Below are 20,622 nucleotides of genomic sequence, written 5' to 3' on the forward strand. Positions count from 1 at the left end.
TCATCCTCATTACGACACGCAGGTCGCCTACGGGGGCCAAATAGAAAGACCTGCACCTGGCGAGCCGAACTCGTCCTGGGATATCCCGGCACTAAAAGCCATACGACATTTCATTTCAACAGTCAGCTAGTGATTCTTGTGGTGGTTTGAATCCCACCGTCGGCAGCCATGAAGATGGATTTCCATTTTCACTCCAGGCAAATGCTGGAGCTATACATTAATTAAGGTCATGGCTACTACCTTCCCAAACCTAGCCCTTTTTCATACTTGCATCGCCAAAAACGTTCAGTGTGTTAGTGCAACATCAAACCACTAGCAGAGCAGTGGGGGATAAAATTTCAAAAGGTAGCGGTGCAATATGTGAAAAGTTTTTCTATACACTAGTCAACATCCAGTTGTTAAGTTATTTGTAACCATTTTCATTAGTGGATATGAAATATTATGTTATTTGCTTTACGTCCAACGAACTACATTTTTACGGTTTTTAGAGACGTTTTGGTGCTGGAATTGAGTCCCTCAGGAGCTCTTTTATGGGCCAGTAAATCTACCGACACGAGGCTAACATATTTGAAGACCTGCAAATACCACCGGGCGGGGCCAGGATCTAACCTGCCAAGTTGGGGTCAGATGGCCAGCGCCTCAACCGTCTGAGCCACTCAGCCCGGCGGATATGAATAGTAAAACATTATTAATGGGGGTGTCAAACTCAGCTGAATGATCAGTGTTCTGGCCTACGGTTCAGAGGGTCCCGGGTTCGATTCCTGGCCTGGTCGGGGATTTTAATCGCTTCTAATTAATTCTTCTGGCTCGGGGTCTGGGTGTTTGTGTCTGTCCCAACACCCTCCTCTTCATATTCAGACAACATACCACACTACCAACTACCACAGAAACACGCAATAGTTATTACATCCCTCCATATAGGGTTGGCATCAGGAAGGGCATCCAGCTGTGAAACAGGGCCAAATCCACGTGCGACACAGTTCGCACCCGCGACCCCACAGGTGTTGGAAAAAGCTGTAGGAAAAGAAGAAGAAGATTATTAATGGGGGTGCAAAAACAAGGTTAGGTATACAGCATAGCATGGCATGGCTTAACACGACATGACGTAACAGCGCACTACATAAAGCTACCAAGTTAGGAACTTGGGTCTGGCTAGCAACGACTATTGATCCGGATTGGTTAGGTCCGGCTGGTGACCAAACGATTGGTCTGGATTGGTTAGGTCTGGCTAGGGACAATATCTTTGGGTTTGGAGCAAATGGGTCCAGGGGTGCCGTTGGCGCTCAGTTGGAGCTGCCAATCACTAGTATCCCTTGAGACTGCAGCGTATACTACATTCAACAGTGGACAAAACATGAATTAATCAACATTGACTTACGTACACTATAACTGTAAACATCAATGAATTTCACTCCTTTCATACTTAATATGTGTACATCGGGGATACAGCATTTGCATCCAACACACACAATAAAACTTCCAAACTTTGCAGTTTCATTATTTTTGCAGTATGTGACAGCCCTATGGACAGGCATGATGAGAACTCTACTGGAGACAATAGCGAACTGATCTTTATCACATGCCGGCCAATAAAATTATCGGATCACAAAAAATGGCTTCATTTTGCTGAATTTACATAGTTTCTGCTTTAGTTTTCCTCTGTAAGTAAGAAAGGCCTTTTAGGGGAGGGTTGGTGGCAAGCATAAAGGAAGGACCTCTCCTCCCTGCTACTTCAGGTTTCGTTTCACATCATTTTACTTGCTTTCCTCATTATTAAACATGCACCCATGCTAGTAAAGTCTTACCAAATAAATGTTAATTTTATGCTTTGTATTTAAAGCAACCTGACATCTAGGTCATTGGCCCGGTAATTTTTCCATCTATTCACAATCATCACTTCTGTCCTGAGGGTCGCTGAGTTACAAGGGGCTCTGGCCACCTGGGCTATTGCTCGATTCATTGCGTTGACGGAAGTGGATAAATAAGCCTGAGAATGGTTTTAAGGAACTCTGTATTTAAATGAATTGCTCAATAATGTAGCAGATCGTCATCAATCCATTTAAGGGATGATGTGCTATAACTCTTCCACTAATGTATATTATCATCATGCTGGAATTTGTTCATTGATCTGATATTCAGGTTAGTGATAACTTCTACTTCTTGGAAAAAGTGCTAGTAAGGCATGTATCTTGCCCACAAATATTTACTGCACCATTCCTGTATAACCCTTTCAGACCTGAAAGAAAACTGGAGGTGTGAATGTTTGTTTGTACGTCAAAAACTTACTAAAATGCTCTTAAATACATATGTATACAGTTTATTTTACAAAATAAGAGTATTGTCTTAAAAACAGTACCCACACAATTGTGCATGTCAGGACTTAATTCACTAGTTACAAAAAAAAATTTAAAAATCAGCTCAGTGTATGTGAATATACAAATGTACGTGATCAAATGTTCTATTTTACAGTGTGGAACAATTTAAAACAATTAAAATCGTATACATTACATTTCTCAAGTAGAGTACGAGTTCTTCTTTCACAGTCCTTTTGGTGGCAGCACCCAGCACTCCCACATGCATTGCCTGCAGGGAAACCTAGCCTGCACAATTGTGCATATCAACATTCAAAGCCTCATGGTATTACATACAATGATGTAAGTTCACAATTTACGTTCACTAAACAATTTTCACACTTCATTGATTACATTCTGATATTCCGTAAAGCTTCTAGATTAATATGAATGAAATAAATACCTACTTTAGGCATTGCTGCTTCCCGCCATCTTCCGATGAACTGTATTTTTAAACTCTTTTTCCTGCCCCCTGGTGGTCAAGCGCTAAATAAAAACAACTGAAGTACAGTACATATTATGTGTCCCGCACAAGCACTTCAGTTCAGTCTAGCGTCAAGAAAACATCAAATAAGCTCAGACATAAATTAAATACGAACCCGCACAATTGTGCCTCATCTTTGGAATCTCCATACATCCGTTGTTTCAGTTGCATCTTTAACTGATGTGCTGTGTGAGTAAATATTTTAATTTTTTTGGAGATTAATTTATGAACTTACCTACTCTAATAATGTACAACATACACATCTATAGACATTCAGAAGCTACCAGTGTGTGTGTTTTTGGTGTAATGAAATGCCATAAGTAGCAATATCAAGCATTAAGAAAAGGGATTAGGAATTCTAGTGATGCACTGAAAGAGGATTTTGTAGGACCGATGACCTAGCTCTTAGGCCCCTTTAAACAACAATCATTGTCATCTCCCAAAGTATCAAGACTAGGCATGGTATGGAAATTGGCTGGAGTTTTAAAGCTGAAGCTGTGAATTTTGTATAAACAGTTGAAACTATTCTGTTGGAACAAAACAAGATTATACGAGATTACATGTTTCCTTTCCAGGTATTTGCTGGTATTTCTTAATCTTCCATTGGTTTCATTTGACTGGAAAACTTTAAGGTTACATGTTATCTAAGTCAAAGCTGATAAGAATATGGCTTCCACTTTAACAAATTATCGTTGTGTTGTATTGCTCAGTTTAGGTTAGGCCCTAATCGTGATTTACACCATCAAAATTTGGGAGGGAGATATAACAATGATAATGATTAGATATATACAAATATTCCAGAGCAGGAACACCGAGCGAGTTGGCTGCACTCTTAGGGTCATATAACTATGACCATGAATTCAGTAGATGGTGGTTTGAGTCCCACCATCGGCAGCCATGAAAATGGCTTTCCATTTTCACTCCAAGCAAATGCTGGAGCTGTACATTAATTAAGGTCATGGCTACTACCTTCCCAAACTTAGCCCTTTTTCATTCTTGAGTCTCCAATAACTTTTGATGTGTTAGTGCAACATTAAACCACTAACAGAGCAGTGGGGCTTAAAAGTTCAAAAGGTTGCAGTGTAATATGTCAATAGATTTTCTATACACTGGTCAGCCTCCAATTTGTAACCATTTTCATTGGTGAATATGCAATAAGTGGTAAAACTTTATTAATGGGGGTGCAGAAGTGAGGTTAGGTATACAACATAGCATGGCTTGACATGACTTGACGTAACAGCACACTACATGAGGCTACCAAGTTGGGAACTTGGGCCCGGCTAGTGACAACTATTGATCTGGATTGGTTAGGTCCGGCTGGTGACCAAACGATTGGTCTGGATTGGTTAGGGCTGGGAGCAAGAGGGTCTGGGGGTGCCGTTGGTGCTCAGATTAGAGCTGCCAATTGCTAATATCCCTTGAGACTGTAGTGTATACAGTACTACATTCAACAGTGGACAAAACATGAATTAATGAACATTGACTTTAATTTGCACTATGGCATTAAACATCATTGAATTTCACTCCTTCCATACTTAATATGTGTACATTACGGATACAGCACTTGTATCCAGCACACACCATAAAACTTACAAACTTTGCTGTTTTATTATTTTTGCAGTATGTGACAACGCTATGGACAGACATAATGTGAACTCTACTGTAGACAATAGCGAACTAATCTTCATCACATGCTGGCCAATAAAACCATCGGATCATCGAAAATGGCTTCATTTTGCTGAATTTACATCGTTTCTGCTTTAATTTTCCTCTGTACGTAAGAAAGGCTTTTAGGGGAGGGTTGGAGGGTCTCTGGCAAGCATAAGGGAAGGACTTCTCCTCCCTGCTACTTCAGGTATCATTTCACATAATTTTTACTTGCTTTTCTCATTATTAAACATGCAACCATGCTAGTAAAGTGCTACCAAATAAATGTTAATTTTTTTATGCTTGGTGTTTAAAGCGGCCTAACATCTAGGTCATTGGTCCGTTAATTTTTTCATCTATTTACAATCATCACTGCAGTCCTGGGTGTTGCTGGGCTACAAGGGACCCTGGGCACCTTGACCCTTGCTTGATTCATTGCATTGATGTTTGTGGATAAATAAGCATGGGAATGTTTTTAAGGCACTGCATTTAAATGAGTTGCTCGGTAATGTAGCAGATTGTCATCAATCCAGTTAAGGGATGATGTGGGATAATAACTCTTCCACTAATGCATATTATCACCATGCTGGACTTTGTTCATTGTCTTGATATTCAGGTTATTGATAACTTCTACTTCTTGGAAACAGCACTAGTAAGGCATGTATCTTGGCCACAACTATTTATTTGCACCATTCCCGTTGAACTTAGCCTCATCTTTGGAATCGTCATACACCCGTTGTTTAAGTTGCATCTTTAATTTAATTATAACCAGTGACTTCTTTATATGTGTGCTATGTGAGTAAGTATTTTAACTTTTTTTTTTTTTTTTTTTTTTTTAGTGTAATTTATGAACTTACCTACTGTCATGTACAATATACACATATATAGACTTTCAGAAGCTTTCTTTACTTTTAAAGCAGATTCCAAATATCAAATTTCACGTCTGTAACATCTTCATTTTTGAGACATCAGTAGCCTAATTAAAAGAATTCAACACTATTTTCAGTCACTTTTACCCTCCCTCCCTCCATCCAAGTGGTATTTCCGAAAACTAAAAATACATGTTTCTTGATTTTTAATAGAGATAAAAAATATTTTTCACTTCTGTAACATGTTAAGTATTTTTAGATATACTGTAGAAATTCTCACTTTAAAATTTCACCCCCTTTTTAGTTCCCCTTAAGTGGAGTTTCTAAAAACAAATCACCTGTGTTTCTTTACATTTACAGGAGATTCCAAATACCCACTTTTTACGTCTGTAACGTTGTACGTTTCTCAGATATTCTGTAGATATAGTCTTTCAAAAAATTCACCGAAATTTGTCACTTCTGTTTAACCGCCATTAATTGGATTTTCCAAAAACAAAAAATGGTTGTTTCTTTATTTTTAAAGGAGATCCCATATACAAATTTCACGTCTGTAACATCTTCATTTTTGAGACATCAGTAGCCTAATTAAAAGAATTCAACACTATTTTCAGTCACTTTTACCCTCCCTCCCTCCATCCAAGTGGTATTTCCGAAAACTAAAAATACACGTTTCTTGATTTTTAATAGAGATAAAAAATATTTTCCGAAAACAAAAAAATACGTATTCCTTTATTTTTAAAGGAGATTGGTATTTACATCTGTAAACTTTTAAAGTTTTAAGATGTAGACACACTCATTTTACAAATTCACCCTCCTTTTCACCCCCATTATTTGGATTTTCCAAAAATGAAAAAATTCCTGTTTCTTTATTTTTAAAGTAGATCCCAAATACCAATTTTCAGGTCTGTAATATCTTCAGTTTCTGAGATATAAGTATCCTCATTAAAGGCATTCTACCCCATTTTCACCCCTCCTATTGGGATTTTCTGAAAACAAAAAAGGGTGTATTTCTTTATTTTTTAAAGAAGATTCTAAATACCAATTTTTACATCTGTAAACATTAAAAGTGTTGAGATATAGATGCACTCATTTTAAAAATTCACCCCCCTTTTAACCCTCCCATTAATTGGATTTTCCAAAAACAAAAAAAGTACGTGTTTCTTTATTTTTAAAAAGAGATCAAAAGTACCTATTTTCAGGTCTGTAATATCTTCAGTTTCTGAGATATAAGTACCGGTATCCTGATTAAAAGCATTCAACCCCTTTTTCACCCATCCTGTTGGGAATTTCTGAAAACAAAAAAATACGTGTTTCCTTATTTTTAAAGAAGATTCTAAATACCAATTTTTACATCTGTAAACTTTTAAAGTTTTGGGATATAGATACTCACATTTTAAAATTTTACCCCCCTTTTCACCCCCTTAGCGACGGAATATCCAAAAATCCTCTCTTAGCGAGCACCTACATCTTAATATGAATATATCCTCAAAATTTATTTTCTTTATGTCCAGTAGGTTTGCCTCGGCGATGATGAATCAGTCAGTCAGGACAAGTTATTTTATATATATACAGATTACTTGTAGCTACTTCATGTAGTTTGATACAAATTGATGAGAGTGTGATTAATACGGCTCAGATGTTCAGGAAAAGCCATATTTTTTTTTGTCTCTGTTTTCTTGCCTGATGGGGTTTTGGTGCAAATCAAGTGATTATCGTCGCAATTAAGTGATTTTTATTTGTCTTATAAATGCATATTTTTGCTATTTTTCATCATAAGGTCATATTTTGAGCTATTTTCGTAGAAACGTTATATTTTGGTCATATTTCAGTGTTTGACGACAGCTGTAGCTGTGCAAAATAATCTGCAACTTACCTAATGTGAACTAGTATTCACAAAACTGCTTCTCGGTATCACATCTGCACTAAATACAAGTGTAATACTCTGCCTCTTTTATCAAGATCACGCAGGAATTATTTTCAAACAGTTTTTCAGAAAGCCTGGCATATATTAAATCCAACTTTAGAATTATATCGAGTGCAATTACTTGTTTAGAAGCTGCTAGCTTAGAAATTCATGCAAGTATTGAAATTGTGAAAAGTGTTGAACTTTCAGTACAGCAATCATAAGGAATAGTTGGCGACTGTGTAAAACGGAAATCTCAAGACGTGCTTAATCAAAATGACTGTTTTCGCTGTATGCGCAAGGTATCTGATGTTCTTAGAGGAGAAGGTACCAGTACATTTCAAGATAAGTGCATACTCTACAGCGGTGATGTATCACATGATAAATAAATCACGTTATTTAAATATGCACCAATAATGTCTTGTGAAGTACATAGGAGCTTCTCTTTGTACAAGAATGTCTTAAGTGATAATTGGAAGTCTTTCGCGCCTGATGCTTTGAAGATGAATCTTGTCATACCTTTCAGTTCCACCGGAGGAGAAGAATGAAAAAGGTATGCGAGTTCGCACTATATACCCTGCCACCCTACCATAACGTATTAATTTATTTCAATTTCGTGTGGCTATTTCTAGCCGGGTGCAGCCCTTGTAAGGCAGACCCTCCGATGAGGGTGGGCGGCATCTGCCATGTGTAGGTAACTGTGTGTTATTGTGGTGGAGGATAGTGTTATGTGTGAGTTGCAGGGATGTTGGGGACAGCACAAACACCCAGTCCCCGGCCCATTGGAATTAACCAATGAAGTTTAAAATCTCTGACCCGGCCGGGAATCGAACCCGGGGCCCTCTGAACCGAAGGCCAGTACGCTGACCTTTCAGCCAACGAGTCGGACACCATGACGTATTGAAAGGAATCTAGTTAATTCGTTTTGTGGTACACAATTGAAACTTTAAGGCATTTCGGTAATATTAATGAAATCTTGCTTCAAACGTTCCAAAATATTTAAAAATATATCGATTTCTAGTTTTCTTGTATTTCACCAATTCAGGGAGTAAACTTGTTTTGACTTTTAAAATGTTGTGTGATCTCATAATCTTAGCGAATTTTAGTACTTTGTAGGTATGTGTTCACAAATGTTTGATAAGTGAATCAAGGACAATAGACTGTGAATAACTGCTAAACATGTATATTCAAAAAATTAATATGAAACTAAGAAAAAACGATTATGTTAAAAATATGTATCAAAGGAATTGCTGTTTCGACTTTTAACTTACTTTAATATGGCCATCTTTATATTTATCATTTTTCGGTCATATTTTGTCATTTTTACATCATATTTCATCACTTTTGAGGTCATATTTGCTTGCTTATTTAGGCTATGTTTATGTCTTAAACATCCGAGCCCTAGTGATTAATAAATGTGTATATTGGTACTGATGGTGCTCTTTTGCCTGTTGAACTTGGTATTGTGTCAAGGGCTTTGCATGGAATATTCCAAATACGTGTCAGCAGAGTAAGGGACAGGTATTGCTGATTTAAGTTGCGCTAAAATGCTGGTGTGAACTGTTCAATCAACCATTTGACCTCTGGAATTGTGCACCAGCCCAGTATGACCTCTCTATGTGATCTCTGCCACTGAGTAATAAAAATAGAGAACATTATATATTTCAAAGGAGATGGGAAAATCTCATCAGTTCATGTTTCCTCTCTGTTGGGTATCTGTGGACAAAATTATGCATCTGAATGTTTAGTTGTATTCATAGAGTTAATCTGGATGTCAGTTATATGTAAGTAATGATGCTTTGTTTCACTATAGGATTATCTTTTTTTATACAGCAGGTTACCATGACTGATCAAAAAGAGTGTGATGATCAATTAATGACCAACCTGACATCTAACCACCGGACAAATCATCTATCTCCAGATTCTCCAAGTGGAATTAGTGGGCTAACTATTCCAAGTCCTATTATAACCCGTAGGACCAGGACTGATTCAACGTGAGTTACTAACTGAAAGATATTGATGCATGTCTTTATGTATTTTGAAAATGTGACTTATTGTTCGTTTGTTTCATTATGAGCCGAGGTAACTTATTTTATTGATTGATTGATTCATTCATTCATTCAAGACTATTTTGGAGAAGTTATTTTTGAATTTTCAAAAGCTGGACATAATTTATGCTTTTCTTGATTTTTACTGTCGCTATTATTCTCCATGGTTAAACGTTCTCCTATAAGCTGACAGATTTGATATACGAAGGTTGGAACTTAAATAGTGGCAACTATTTATTTACAACAGATACAAAAGAGTTACATGTTAGCAACCTTTACTGTCCTTCAGTGCAGTCGCCAGCGTTGTGTATAACCCGTTGCCAGTGATGTGGAACTCGTAGTATACCTTTAGCAGAGCCTGTTGATGGTGCGAATGGAGCGGTCTACTGCCTGTCGAATCTCTGGCACAGTTTTGAAGCACATGCTCACAAATCGTCTGGTTTCGATCACTGTCCAGTAACCCGGCTAGAGCATGCACTTCTTCTTCACTTGTACCCTGACCTGCCCGATGAATGTCCGCCGCAGTTTGCTGACAATCGTTGAGGATTTTACCCAACGTGCCACTGTTCTGTAAGGCAGTGCAGATATTCCGCAAGCCTCTTGAAGACCTTGATGACACTGTCGTGCTGTACGACCTCTGGCACATTCAATCTTGATCCAACTCCGTTGTTCCTGTTTGAAAAACATGGTGACACCGTTGCGTTAGACCGCTAGCTCACACGTGACTCTGTTTCTCTCGCTTGTGTGCACGCAGGTGACGTGGGAAGGGCGAGTCCACTTGCTCTGAGGTAAGGTAGGTGTGTAACCAACGTGTGCTATCAGCGACAATATTACATTCTGTTGCATAGCGTCTCCACAGCAATGTTGCCACTATTTAAGTTCCAACCCTCGTAGTTGAGAGCAGAAGTGCAGACGTGACCGCGGCCATTATGACCTCTTGTAAAAAATATTTTAGTCTGCGCATTTCTTTATTGGTCTTAAGATGTAGCTTTGTCAACAGAACATCAAAAATTAAGTAACCGAGCTCGATACCCGTAGTCGCATAAGTGCGGCCACTATCCAGTATTGGGGGTATAGTGGGTTCGAACCCCCACTGTTGGCAGTCCTGAAGATGGTTTCCCATTTTCCTACCAGGCAAATGCTGGGACTGTACCTCAATTAAGGCCACGGTCGCATCCTTCCCACTCCTAGCCTTTTCCTATCCCATCGTCGCCATAAGACCTATCTGTGTTGGTGCAACATAAAGCCAATTGTTAAAAAAAAAATTAAGTTCCCATGAGGAAACCTTAATTTGATTTACAGTACTGTGATTTACTAGCCAGCATATTGGGAAGGTGTGGCATTCCTGTCGGTAAACCCACTGCCACACTGGGACAAAACTCTGCCTTTTAGATTGAGTAGCTTGTACGTTATTAGTTATTTAAGATCTCTTGACATTCCATTCAGAGGGTTAGAATGGAAAATACACATCCTGTGGATTATTACAAGGGGTTCTGTAAACCAATACAGCGCTTAAATTTTACAAAGCTGACATAATACTGCTCGAACACACAATATTATTATGAGGGAGTAGTTTCCTTCAGACCACCTTCTGCGAAGCAATGATACTCTAGTTTGCCAAGGAGATTGTAATTAGAGAGTGCCAAGTCAAGATTTTCAGACTGGTTTGGCAGTGTTCTCCACCCCAGGTTTTGGATATGTCCTCGAAATTCTAAGTGACGTGGTTCAGTGTTGTCAAGCGCCAGTGAAACATCCTAATGATGTGGTTGTGGTGATATGTTCAGTTTGCCTCATATTTGTCTGAATTAGTGGTGGTGCCTTGAACAATGATGTCCACAAGCAGGCGTCCCTTTAAATCCCAGAAAGCATAGATATCGTTTTCCTACCAAGTGTCTGAATTTCCTTTAGGGGGGGGGGGGGGGGGGGGCTGAATTTTGCACAATGCCACTCTGTTGATATTCTCTTTACCTCGGGTTCCAAATGGCATAGCCATGTTTAATTTTCCTTCACAGTATGTCAAAGGAAGTCATTCCCACTGTTACCTTGTTTTTAGTGACCCTAGAGGGAAAGAAGCATGGCTGGACAAACCATGAACCAAAGATTAAATTTTGAAAAATATATTTGCTGGAAACCTTTTCAATTCTTTTCTAACCTTTGCCAGAAATATTTCAGTCAGTCACTATTAATCTGCACTTAGGGCAGTCGCCAGGTGGCAGATTCCCTATCTGTGGTTTTCCTAGACTTTTTTAAATGATTTTAAAGAAACTGGAAATTTATTGAGCATCTCCCTTGGTAAGTTATTCCAATCCCTCACTCCCCTTCCTATAAACGAATATTTGCACCAATTTGTCCTCTTGAATTCCAACTTTAACTTCATATTGTGATCTTTCTTACTTTTAAAGACACCACTCAAACTTATTCATCTTCTAATGTCATTCCACACCATCTTTCCACTGTCAGCTCGGAAAATACCACTTACAAGTGATAATTGTCATGTTCGGTCCATATTGAATTTGATGATACTGTATTGAAAAAGTGGTCTTAATAAACATTTCCGTAATAATATTGATAAATACCGCTTAGTCGATCCAGCTTGTCGTCTTTCTCCCAAGTCTTCCCAGCCCAAATCTTGCAACAGTTTGTAACACTACTTTTTTTTCGGAAATCACCCAGTTCTTGAATCAAGTAAACCTGGTGAGGGTCCCATACACTGGAACCATACTCTATCTGCAGTCTTACCAGAGACTTGTATGTCCTCTCCTTTACATCCTTACTACAGCCCCTAAACATCCTCATGACCATGTGCGGAGATCTGTACCCTTTATTTACAATCCCTTTTATGTGATTACCCCTATGAAGATCTTTCCTTATATTAACACCTAGATACTTGCAATGAACCCCAAAAGGAGCTTTCACCCCATCAACGCAATAATTAAAAGAGAGAGGACTTTTCCCATTTTATGAAACTCACAACTTGACTTTTAACCCTGTTTATCATCATACCGTTGCCTGCTGTCCATCTCACAACATTATAGAGGTCATTTTGCAGTTGCTCACAATCTTGTAACTTATTTATTACTCTGTACAGAATAACATCATCCCCAAAAGGCCTTATCTCTGATTCCACTTCTTTACTCATATCATTTATATATATAAGAAAACTTAAAGGTCCAATAATACTGCCATGAGGAATTCCCCTCTTAATTATTACAGGGTCAGATACAGCTTTGCCTACTCTAATTCTCTGAGTTCTATTTTCTAGAAATATAAGAACCCATTCAGTCACTCTTTTGTCTAGTCCAGTTGCACTCAGTTTTGCCAGTAGTCTACCATGATCCACCCTGTCAAATACTTTAGACAGGCCAATTGCGATAGAGTCCATTTGACCTCCTGAATCCAAGATATCTGCTATATCTTGCTGGAATCCTACAAGTTGAGCTTCAGTGGAATAACATTTCCTAAACCCTAACTGTCTTCCATCAAACTAGTTATTCATTTTGCAAACATGTCTAATATAATCAGAATGAATGCTTTCCCAAAGCTTACATGCAATGCATGTCAAACTGACTGGCCTGTAATTTTCAGCTTTATGTGTATCACCCTTTCCTTTATACACAGGGGCTACTATAGCAACTCTCCATTCATTTCGTATAGCTCCTTCATACAAACAATAATCAAATAAGTACTTCAGATATGGTACTATACCCCAACACATTGTCTTTAGTATATCCCTCGAAACCTTATCAATTCCAGCTGCTTTTCTAGTTTTCAACTTTTGTATCGTACCGTAAATGTCATTGTTATCGTATGTAAATTTTAATACTTTAGTATTAGTCACCTCCTGTATCTTTAACATTATCCTTATAACCAACAATCTTTACGTACTGCTGAATTAATACTTCTGCCTTTTGTAGATCCTCGCATATGCACTCCCGTTGTTCATTAATGATTCCTGTATTGTCCTTCTTGGAACCTGTTTCTGCCTTAAAGTACCTGTACATACCCTTCCATTTTTCACTAAAATATGTATGATCGCCAATTATGCTTGTCATCATGTTATCCTTAGCTGATTTCTTTGCTAGATTCAATTTCCTAGTAAGTTCCTTCAATTTCTCATTACTTCCACAGCCATTTCCAAGTCTATTTCTTTCCAGCCTGCACCTCCTTAGTCTCTTTAATTCTCTGTTATAATATATTGGATCTTTACCATTCCTTACCTCCTTAAAAGTACAAACTTGTTTTTACATTCCTTAACAATTGCTTTAAGCCCATCCCAGAGTCTGTTTACATTTTTATTTACCATTTTCCACCGTTCGTAGTAACTTTTGAAAAACTCCCTTATGTTGCATCACACTAATGTACTAGACAATAATATTTGTTTACTGACTTAAATGTAACACCTTTGGATATGTAGGTACTGCTCCCATAATCTTAAGGTTGGAATACATTAATGTCATAATTTCAACCCTCTAGTACTGAAAACTTTTTTAACTCCGTAAGAAAGTAACAAGCAATCTTCTGACTCACCTTTGTTTGGGGCTATAAAATAACAGCAGCTGCTAGATGTTTGCACATCTGCTAGCAGTAAGCAAGAAGACAGCCTGGGGATTTGTCATTAAAAGTACAACTTAGCTTGCTAGACACAGACAGATTGTGTTCTTTTAGGAAGCGATAAGCCACTCCCAAAACCCATTATCGATGCTGGATTCCAGCCATTCAGTGAATTCCTAGTTTGGCAGTCGAGAGCAAGATAATTTAGCCCATGATGTGTTTGAGTCATCACTCCATAGACTGGTTTGATGCAGCCCTCCATGCCACCCTATCCTATGCTAACCTTTTCATTTCTACGTAACTACGTAACTATTGCATCCTACATCTGCTCTAATCTGCTTGTCATATTCATACCTTACCACCTACTCTTCCTTCAAAAACCAACTGAACGAGTCCTGGGTGTCTTAAGATGTGTCCTATCATTCTATCTCTTCTCGTCAAATTTAGCCAAATCGATCCCCTCTCACCAGTTCGATTCCGTATCTCTTCATTCATGATTCGATCTCTCCATCTCACCTTCAGCGTTTTTCTGTAACACCACATTTCAAAAGCTTCTATTCTCTTTCTTTCTGAGCTAGTTATCGTCCATGTTTCACTTCCATACAATGCCACACTCCACATGAAAGTCTTCAAAAACATCTTTCTAATTCCGATATCAATGTTTGAAGTGAGCAAATTTCTTTTCTTAACAAAGCTCTTCCTTGCTTGTGCTAGTCTGCATTTTATGTCCTCCTTACTTCTGCCATCATTAGTTATTTTATTACCCAAGTAACAATATTCATCTACTTCCTTTAAGACTTCATTTCCTAATCTAATATTTCCTACATCACCTGCCTTCGTTCGACTGCACTCCATTACTTTTGTTTTGGACTTATTTATTTTCATCTTGTACTCCTTACCCAAGACTTCATCCATACTATTCAGCAACTTCTCGAGATCCTCTGCAGTCTCAGATAAAATAAGAATATCATCGGCAAATCTCAAGGTTTTGATTTCCTCTCCTTGGACTGTGATTCCCTTTCCAAATTTCTCTTTGATTTCCTTTACTGCCTGTTCTATGTAAACATTGAAAAGGAGAGGGGACAAACTGCAGCCTTGCCTCACTCCTTTCTCGATTGCTGCTTCTTTTTCAAAGCCCTCGATTCTTATCACTGCAGACTGATTTTTATACAGATTGTAGATAATTCTTTGTTCTCGGTATCTGATCCCTATCAACTTCAGAATCATAAATAGCTTGGTCCAATCAACATTATCGAATGCCTTTTCTAGATCTATGAATGCCATGTACGTGGGCTTATCCTTCTTGATTCGATCCTCTAAGATTAGACGTAAAGTCAGGATTGCTTCATGTGTTCCTACATTTCTTCTGAAGCCAAATTGATCTTCTCCCAACTCAGCTTCAACTTGTTTTTCCATTCTTCTGTAAATAATACGTGTTAAAATTTTACAGGCATGAGATACTAAACTAATGGTGTGGTAGTTTTCACACCTGTCAGCACCGGCTTTCTTGGGAATAGGTATAACAACATTCTGCCGAAAATCAGATGGGACTTCTCCTGTCTCATACATCTTGCACACTAAATGAAATAACCTTGCCATGCTGGTTTCTCCTAAGGCAGTCAGTAATTCAGAGGTAATGTCATCAATTCCAGGTGCCTTGTTCCTATTTAGGTCACTCACAGCTCTGTCAAACTCTGACTTCAAAATTGGGTCTCCCATTTCATCAGCATCAACAGCCTTTTCATGTTCCAGAATCAAATTATCTACATCTTTACCTTGATACAACTGTTGGATATGCTCCTGCCATCTTTCTCCTTTGACTTCTTTCCCTAGAAGTGGCTTACCATCTGAGCTCTTAATATTCATACACCTAGATTTCCTTTCTCCAAAGGTTTCCTTAATTTTCCGCATGCAGCATCTACCTTTCCCAGGCCCATACAGCCTTCGACATCCTTGCACTTCTCCTTCAGCCATTCTTCCTTAGCTACCTTGCGCTTTCTATACACTTGATTCTTTAATCGCCTGTATTCTTTTCTGCCCTCTTCATTTCTAGCATTCTTGTATTTTCGTCGTTCATCAATCAGGTCTAGTATCTCCTGAGTTATCCACTGATTCTTAGTTGATCTTTTCTTCCTTCCTAACATTTCTTCAGCAGCCCTACTGACTTCATTTCTCATGACTCTCCACTCTTCCTCTATAGTGTTTCCTTCAGCCTTTTCATTTAGTCCTTTTGCAACATGTTCCTTGAAACAATCCCTCACACTCTTTTTCTTTCAACTTGTCTAGATCCCATCTTTTTGCATTCTTTCCTTTCTTCAATTTCTTCATGGGAATGTTTTGCAATCCAACACCTGGTTTCTGAATCTCTGCCTAATCATAATGAAGTCTATTTGATACCTTCCAGTGTCTCTAGGTCTCGTTCACGTATACAGCCGTCGTTTGTGGTGTTTGAACCAAGTATTGGCAAGGACTAAATTATGATCAGTGCAGAATTTAACCAGCCGACTTCCTCTTTCGTTCCTTTGTCCCAATCCAAATTCTCCTACTGTACTACCTTCTCCTCCTTGGCCTACCACTGCATTCCAGTCTCCCATCACAATTAGATTCTCGTCACCATTTACATATTGTATTAAATCTTCTATCTCCTCATATATTCTTTCGATTTCTTCATCATCCGCTGAACTAGTAGGCATATAGACCTGCACTATTGTGGTGGGCATTAGTTTGGTGTCTATCTTGACGGCAATAATTCTTTCACTATGCTGGTCATAGTAGCTTACCCGCTGCCCTATTTTCTTATTCATTATTAAACCAACTCCTGCATTTCCCCTGTTTGATTTTGTGTTGATAATTCGGTAGTCGCCTGACCAAAAATCTTGTTCTTCCTGCCAACGAACTTCTCTTATACCAACTACATCTAACTTTAGTATATCCATCCCCCTTTTCAGATTCTCTAACCTACCACAACGATTCAAACTTCTGACATTCCACGCTCCGACTCGCAGAATGTAGTATCCATCTTCCTGATGATCGCCCCCTCTCGTGTAGTCCCCACCTGGAGATCCGAATGGGGGACTAGTTTACCTCCGGAATATTTTACCTGGGAGGAAGCCATCATCAGTATATCATTCATACAGAGAGAGCTGCATGTCCTCGGGAGGTAGTTACGGCTGTAGTTTACCGTTGCTTTCAGCTGTGTAGCAGTATCAACACAGCTAAGCCATGTTGAGTATTATTACAAGGCCGTATCAGTCAATCATCTAGACTGCCGCCCTTGCAACTACCGAAAGGCTGCTACCCCCCTTTCGATGAACTATTCGTTAGTCTGGTCTCTCAACAGATACCCATCCGATATGGTTGCACCTGCGGCTCGGCTATCTGCATCATTGGGACACGCAAGCCTCCCCACCGCGGCAAGGTCACATGGTTCACAGAGGAGGATTTGGCCCATCTTAGGCAGTGAATTGAAATTAATAACATTTTTGTTCTCTTAGTGATAGCAGTGAAGTAAGATGATCTACCTGCAACTCAAAGGTGTTATTTTATGTCCAGTTTGGTTATATTTAGCAAGTATGAAACATCGTGCATTGCTCAACAGCTACAGTCACATTCTGACATGATTGTTAGGCTTATAGGAACTACATGCGCAGAGGACTTTATGTTCATTAGTTAATTAATATTAATCAAATGTGTGAAGGAATGGTTATTTCTCTAAATGACAGTGCGGATATTTGTCTAATGTGGGACATCATGGGATAGACTGTGATCCCGGAAACTTTTTAAATAGTAGCTGCTGAAGGTTACATTTGAGTGTGAAACAAGGACCTTTATCGCCAAAACCCGTATATCTTGATGTTGTTGTAAATGTAGAGAGCACATGGGATCGGTGACTATTCTCTTTGAAATCATCTGCAGCATTAGGTAGTGGTTCGCGTGTGCCGGGAATTCATAAGATAAAGCAAGTATTATTTCAGCCTTATATGTGAACAGTTTACAGTGGTATTTGCCTTTAAATGGCACATATATTAGTTCTTTATTTGAAATCGATTGGCGATTTTAATTCCTATTTCTTTCGGTCCAGGAACAGTACCTAAACGACGACTGTGCTATTCAACTTTTTTGAGTGATGGGGTGAACTCTTGAGTATTTGGGGAAGTGTCAAACAATGAATGCTTTAGATAGTGTGGCTAAGTAGGTGAGAGTTTAAGAAGTATTAATTTGTGTGATGCTGTAAACCATATTAATCCGTACAGAGAGACTTCGTCAGTGCTTCTCAGCATTCAAATATGTTGGGAAAAGAAACTTGTATTAGTAATATTTGAATCTGAATCAGCTGTGTAGAAGGTTGACAAAAAAACTTATCCTACTAGCAGTAAATAATGGTGGACATGTTTATGACTGGAAGAAGCGGACAAAAGGAAGCTCATTTACCTCTCGAGTGAGCAAAGACAGACCTTTTGGAAGACGATCTAGTTATGTGCAGGAACCGGTATATCAAACCAGTGCATTGGAGTGGAGCAATATTTTATTATTAAAATTAACAGTGTGTATTCATTTTTGTACGTGGAAGATCTAACGACTGTTCTTTTGGTTCTTGTTTCTTTTATGTGTGTAAATCCATTGTGTAATTAAAGAAGGAAAAAATGTGTTCATTAACCTCTTGTTGGATTATGTCTAGTGAATCATCTGTTATTATGGAGTAGTAACCACCCATGCAGAGTGTGGGGACAGGCTACAAAGAAGTGCTGCTGAAAAAGGAAGTGTTTTGATTGTTGCCAGTATTTCCATTGTTGAATATATTTAAAGTTAGCCGTTGTCCTGCATGTGGTATAGCAATATCTTTGTGAATTGTGAAATAACTAGATTCTAGGCCGTAGAAAAATTTACTGTACGGTTTATTTTCAGTGTGACTTATTTGAATTTGATTAATGATGGGACTGATTAATAATTAATGAAGGTCACAGATTAATGAGTAAGTAATGACAAGCTGATTCTGACAAATAGCTTCATTGTTTTATCGCTAATTTGAATAGTATTGTCTGTCATAAGTGTTGAGAGATGTCTTAAATAGTAATAATAAAATAAGAAAATTTTCATTATTAACGTCATAATAACTTTTCCTCTCAAGTAAGGTGCTTTTATGTTGATGGATATGATGATGACAAATGGGAGAATCAACTGCGACGTTATGATGTTTGTCCCTATATGTGTTTCTGAGATGCGATGAGTCGTAGGACCGACTCCATATGAGAGTATTTTTACCCTGTGGAAGAGGTGAATTCAAGGCAGAATGTATGACATGAGAGATGCATGAATTGACTCCAGATGAGAGTATTTTTGCTGTTGGAATTAGATGAATTTGAGACTGGATGTCTTGGGTTGAAAGATTTATTTTTGAGGACAGTTTGGAATACAACTGAGAGGTCCGCTGTTCGATGGATATTATTTTTCTCCGCCAGATTTTGTTCATGGTGTGTTTGTGAACACCATAGCATCCCATAGTCTTACCAGTCGCATGGAAATTTACTTAGGTTCATTATAGTATTATATGCTCCATAAGATAGGACTAGAACTGCGATACTAATGTCCAGTTTAAATGAACTAAACATTCAGATAACTTTGAATCGTTATTGAATATCAAGTTGAATTACAGAGAAGTAGAAGTTTGATGTATGACGAAGGCACAGATATTTTCTATGTGTTTGAGATTTTGCATTGTGGATAAAGTAATGCCTGTATATTTTATTGTGTTCAGTTGCAGTTCAGATATGACCATGATTAAACAGTTAATTATGCCCATGGTCAATGGTCATGCCTTGTGAGATAATTAATGTAGTCATTAAGGTGTGCTGTAAAATTTATTGAAAATGAAAATGATGAATGCTTGGAAATAGTGAAGCTAGGTTTGCATACCCAATCGGGAGTTATAATCTAGGCAGTAATAATAATGATGACTAGAGACGAGAATTATAGGCACTAAAAACAGTTAAAATAGGCAGGCATATAGACTCTTGAATTAGCCCAAATAGGCATTTAAATAGGCACTAAGTGTAAATTAGGCAACAAAATAGGCATGAAAAAATTACTTATTTAATAACACGCTCAGTTACTATAAAAGGAATTTACAAGCAACATTTCAATGTTTTCTGTAACAATCTTGTTCGCCTCTCATGCTTAATGTTTTTTTACTGAGAGAAAGATCTCTCAGCATCACATGAGGTGATTGGACAAAACTTCAATGAAGTCACTTCATCTGGTTTTATTTCACTGACAGCGGCTGCCTTCCCAGAGCTTCGGTCAAAACTTCCCCTGACTTCTTCCACAATCCTAAATGACTCCACCAGGGGCATGCCACTCTTCTCCAACTTGGTGATTGCTCTTGGCAGCTTGTTGAAATTTGAAGAAGCTCTGGTTTATGCAGGGGCATATTAGCTTCCAACATTGCACTGCATAGGTCTGAAGAAAATGGTTTTTGTTCGCTGCCCAAAATAGACTGGTAGAAAGGCTCCGTTGATACAGATTTCTGTTCTCGTATCAGATGCATTGCAGTAAATCTAAGTTGATCTGTGGTATTTTTCTCACATTTGATCTGAAAAATAATAAAATTGACATAAAGTACATTGCCCCTATACTGTATCTTAAATTTCTACAGTTGGGCTAATTGGCAATAATGCTTAGTAAATATCATGCATTTATTTCATAAAAAAGAAGACTATTAGAGATGATGTTTCTAGAAGTACAAAACTTTAAAGTAGGAACAAGTGAATTA

The 20,622-nt window shown here is 38.2% G+C and overlaps 1 protein-coding gene across 4 annotated transcripts in view; it reads left to right on the top strand.

The window, feature by feature from the left end:
* Positions 1-20,622, top strand: part of LOC136864561 (cold shock domain-containing protein CG9705) — a 144,589-nt gene that overhangs the window by 20,810 nt on the left and 103,157 nt on the right. For 2 of the 4 annotated variants that reach the window (XM_067141701.2, XM_067141702.2), the window contains exon 2: positions 9,091-9,248. In XM_067141701.2, coding sequence (XP_066997802.1) covers positions 9,097-9,248 — 152 coding nt within the window. In that variant the 5' untranslated portion in view covers positions 9,091-9,096. Of the gene's footprint in view, positions 1-9,087; positions 9,249-20,622 lie in introns of all 4 variants that reach the window. The other 2 variants (XM_067141700.2, XM_068226338.1) reach the window with 1 other exon arrangement.

This window comes from Anabrus simplex, chromosome 2, assembly GCF_040414725.1.
Source record: "Anabrus simplex isolate iqAnaSimp1 chromosome 2, ASM4041472v1, whole genome shotgun sequence".
NCBI classification, from domain to species: Eukaryota; Metazoa; Arthropoda; class Insecta; order Orthoptera; family Tettigoniidae; genus Anabrus; species Anabrus simplex.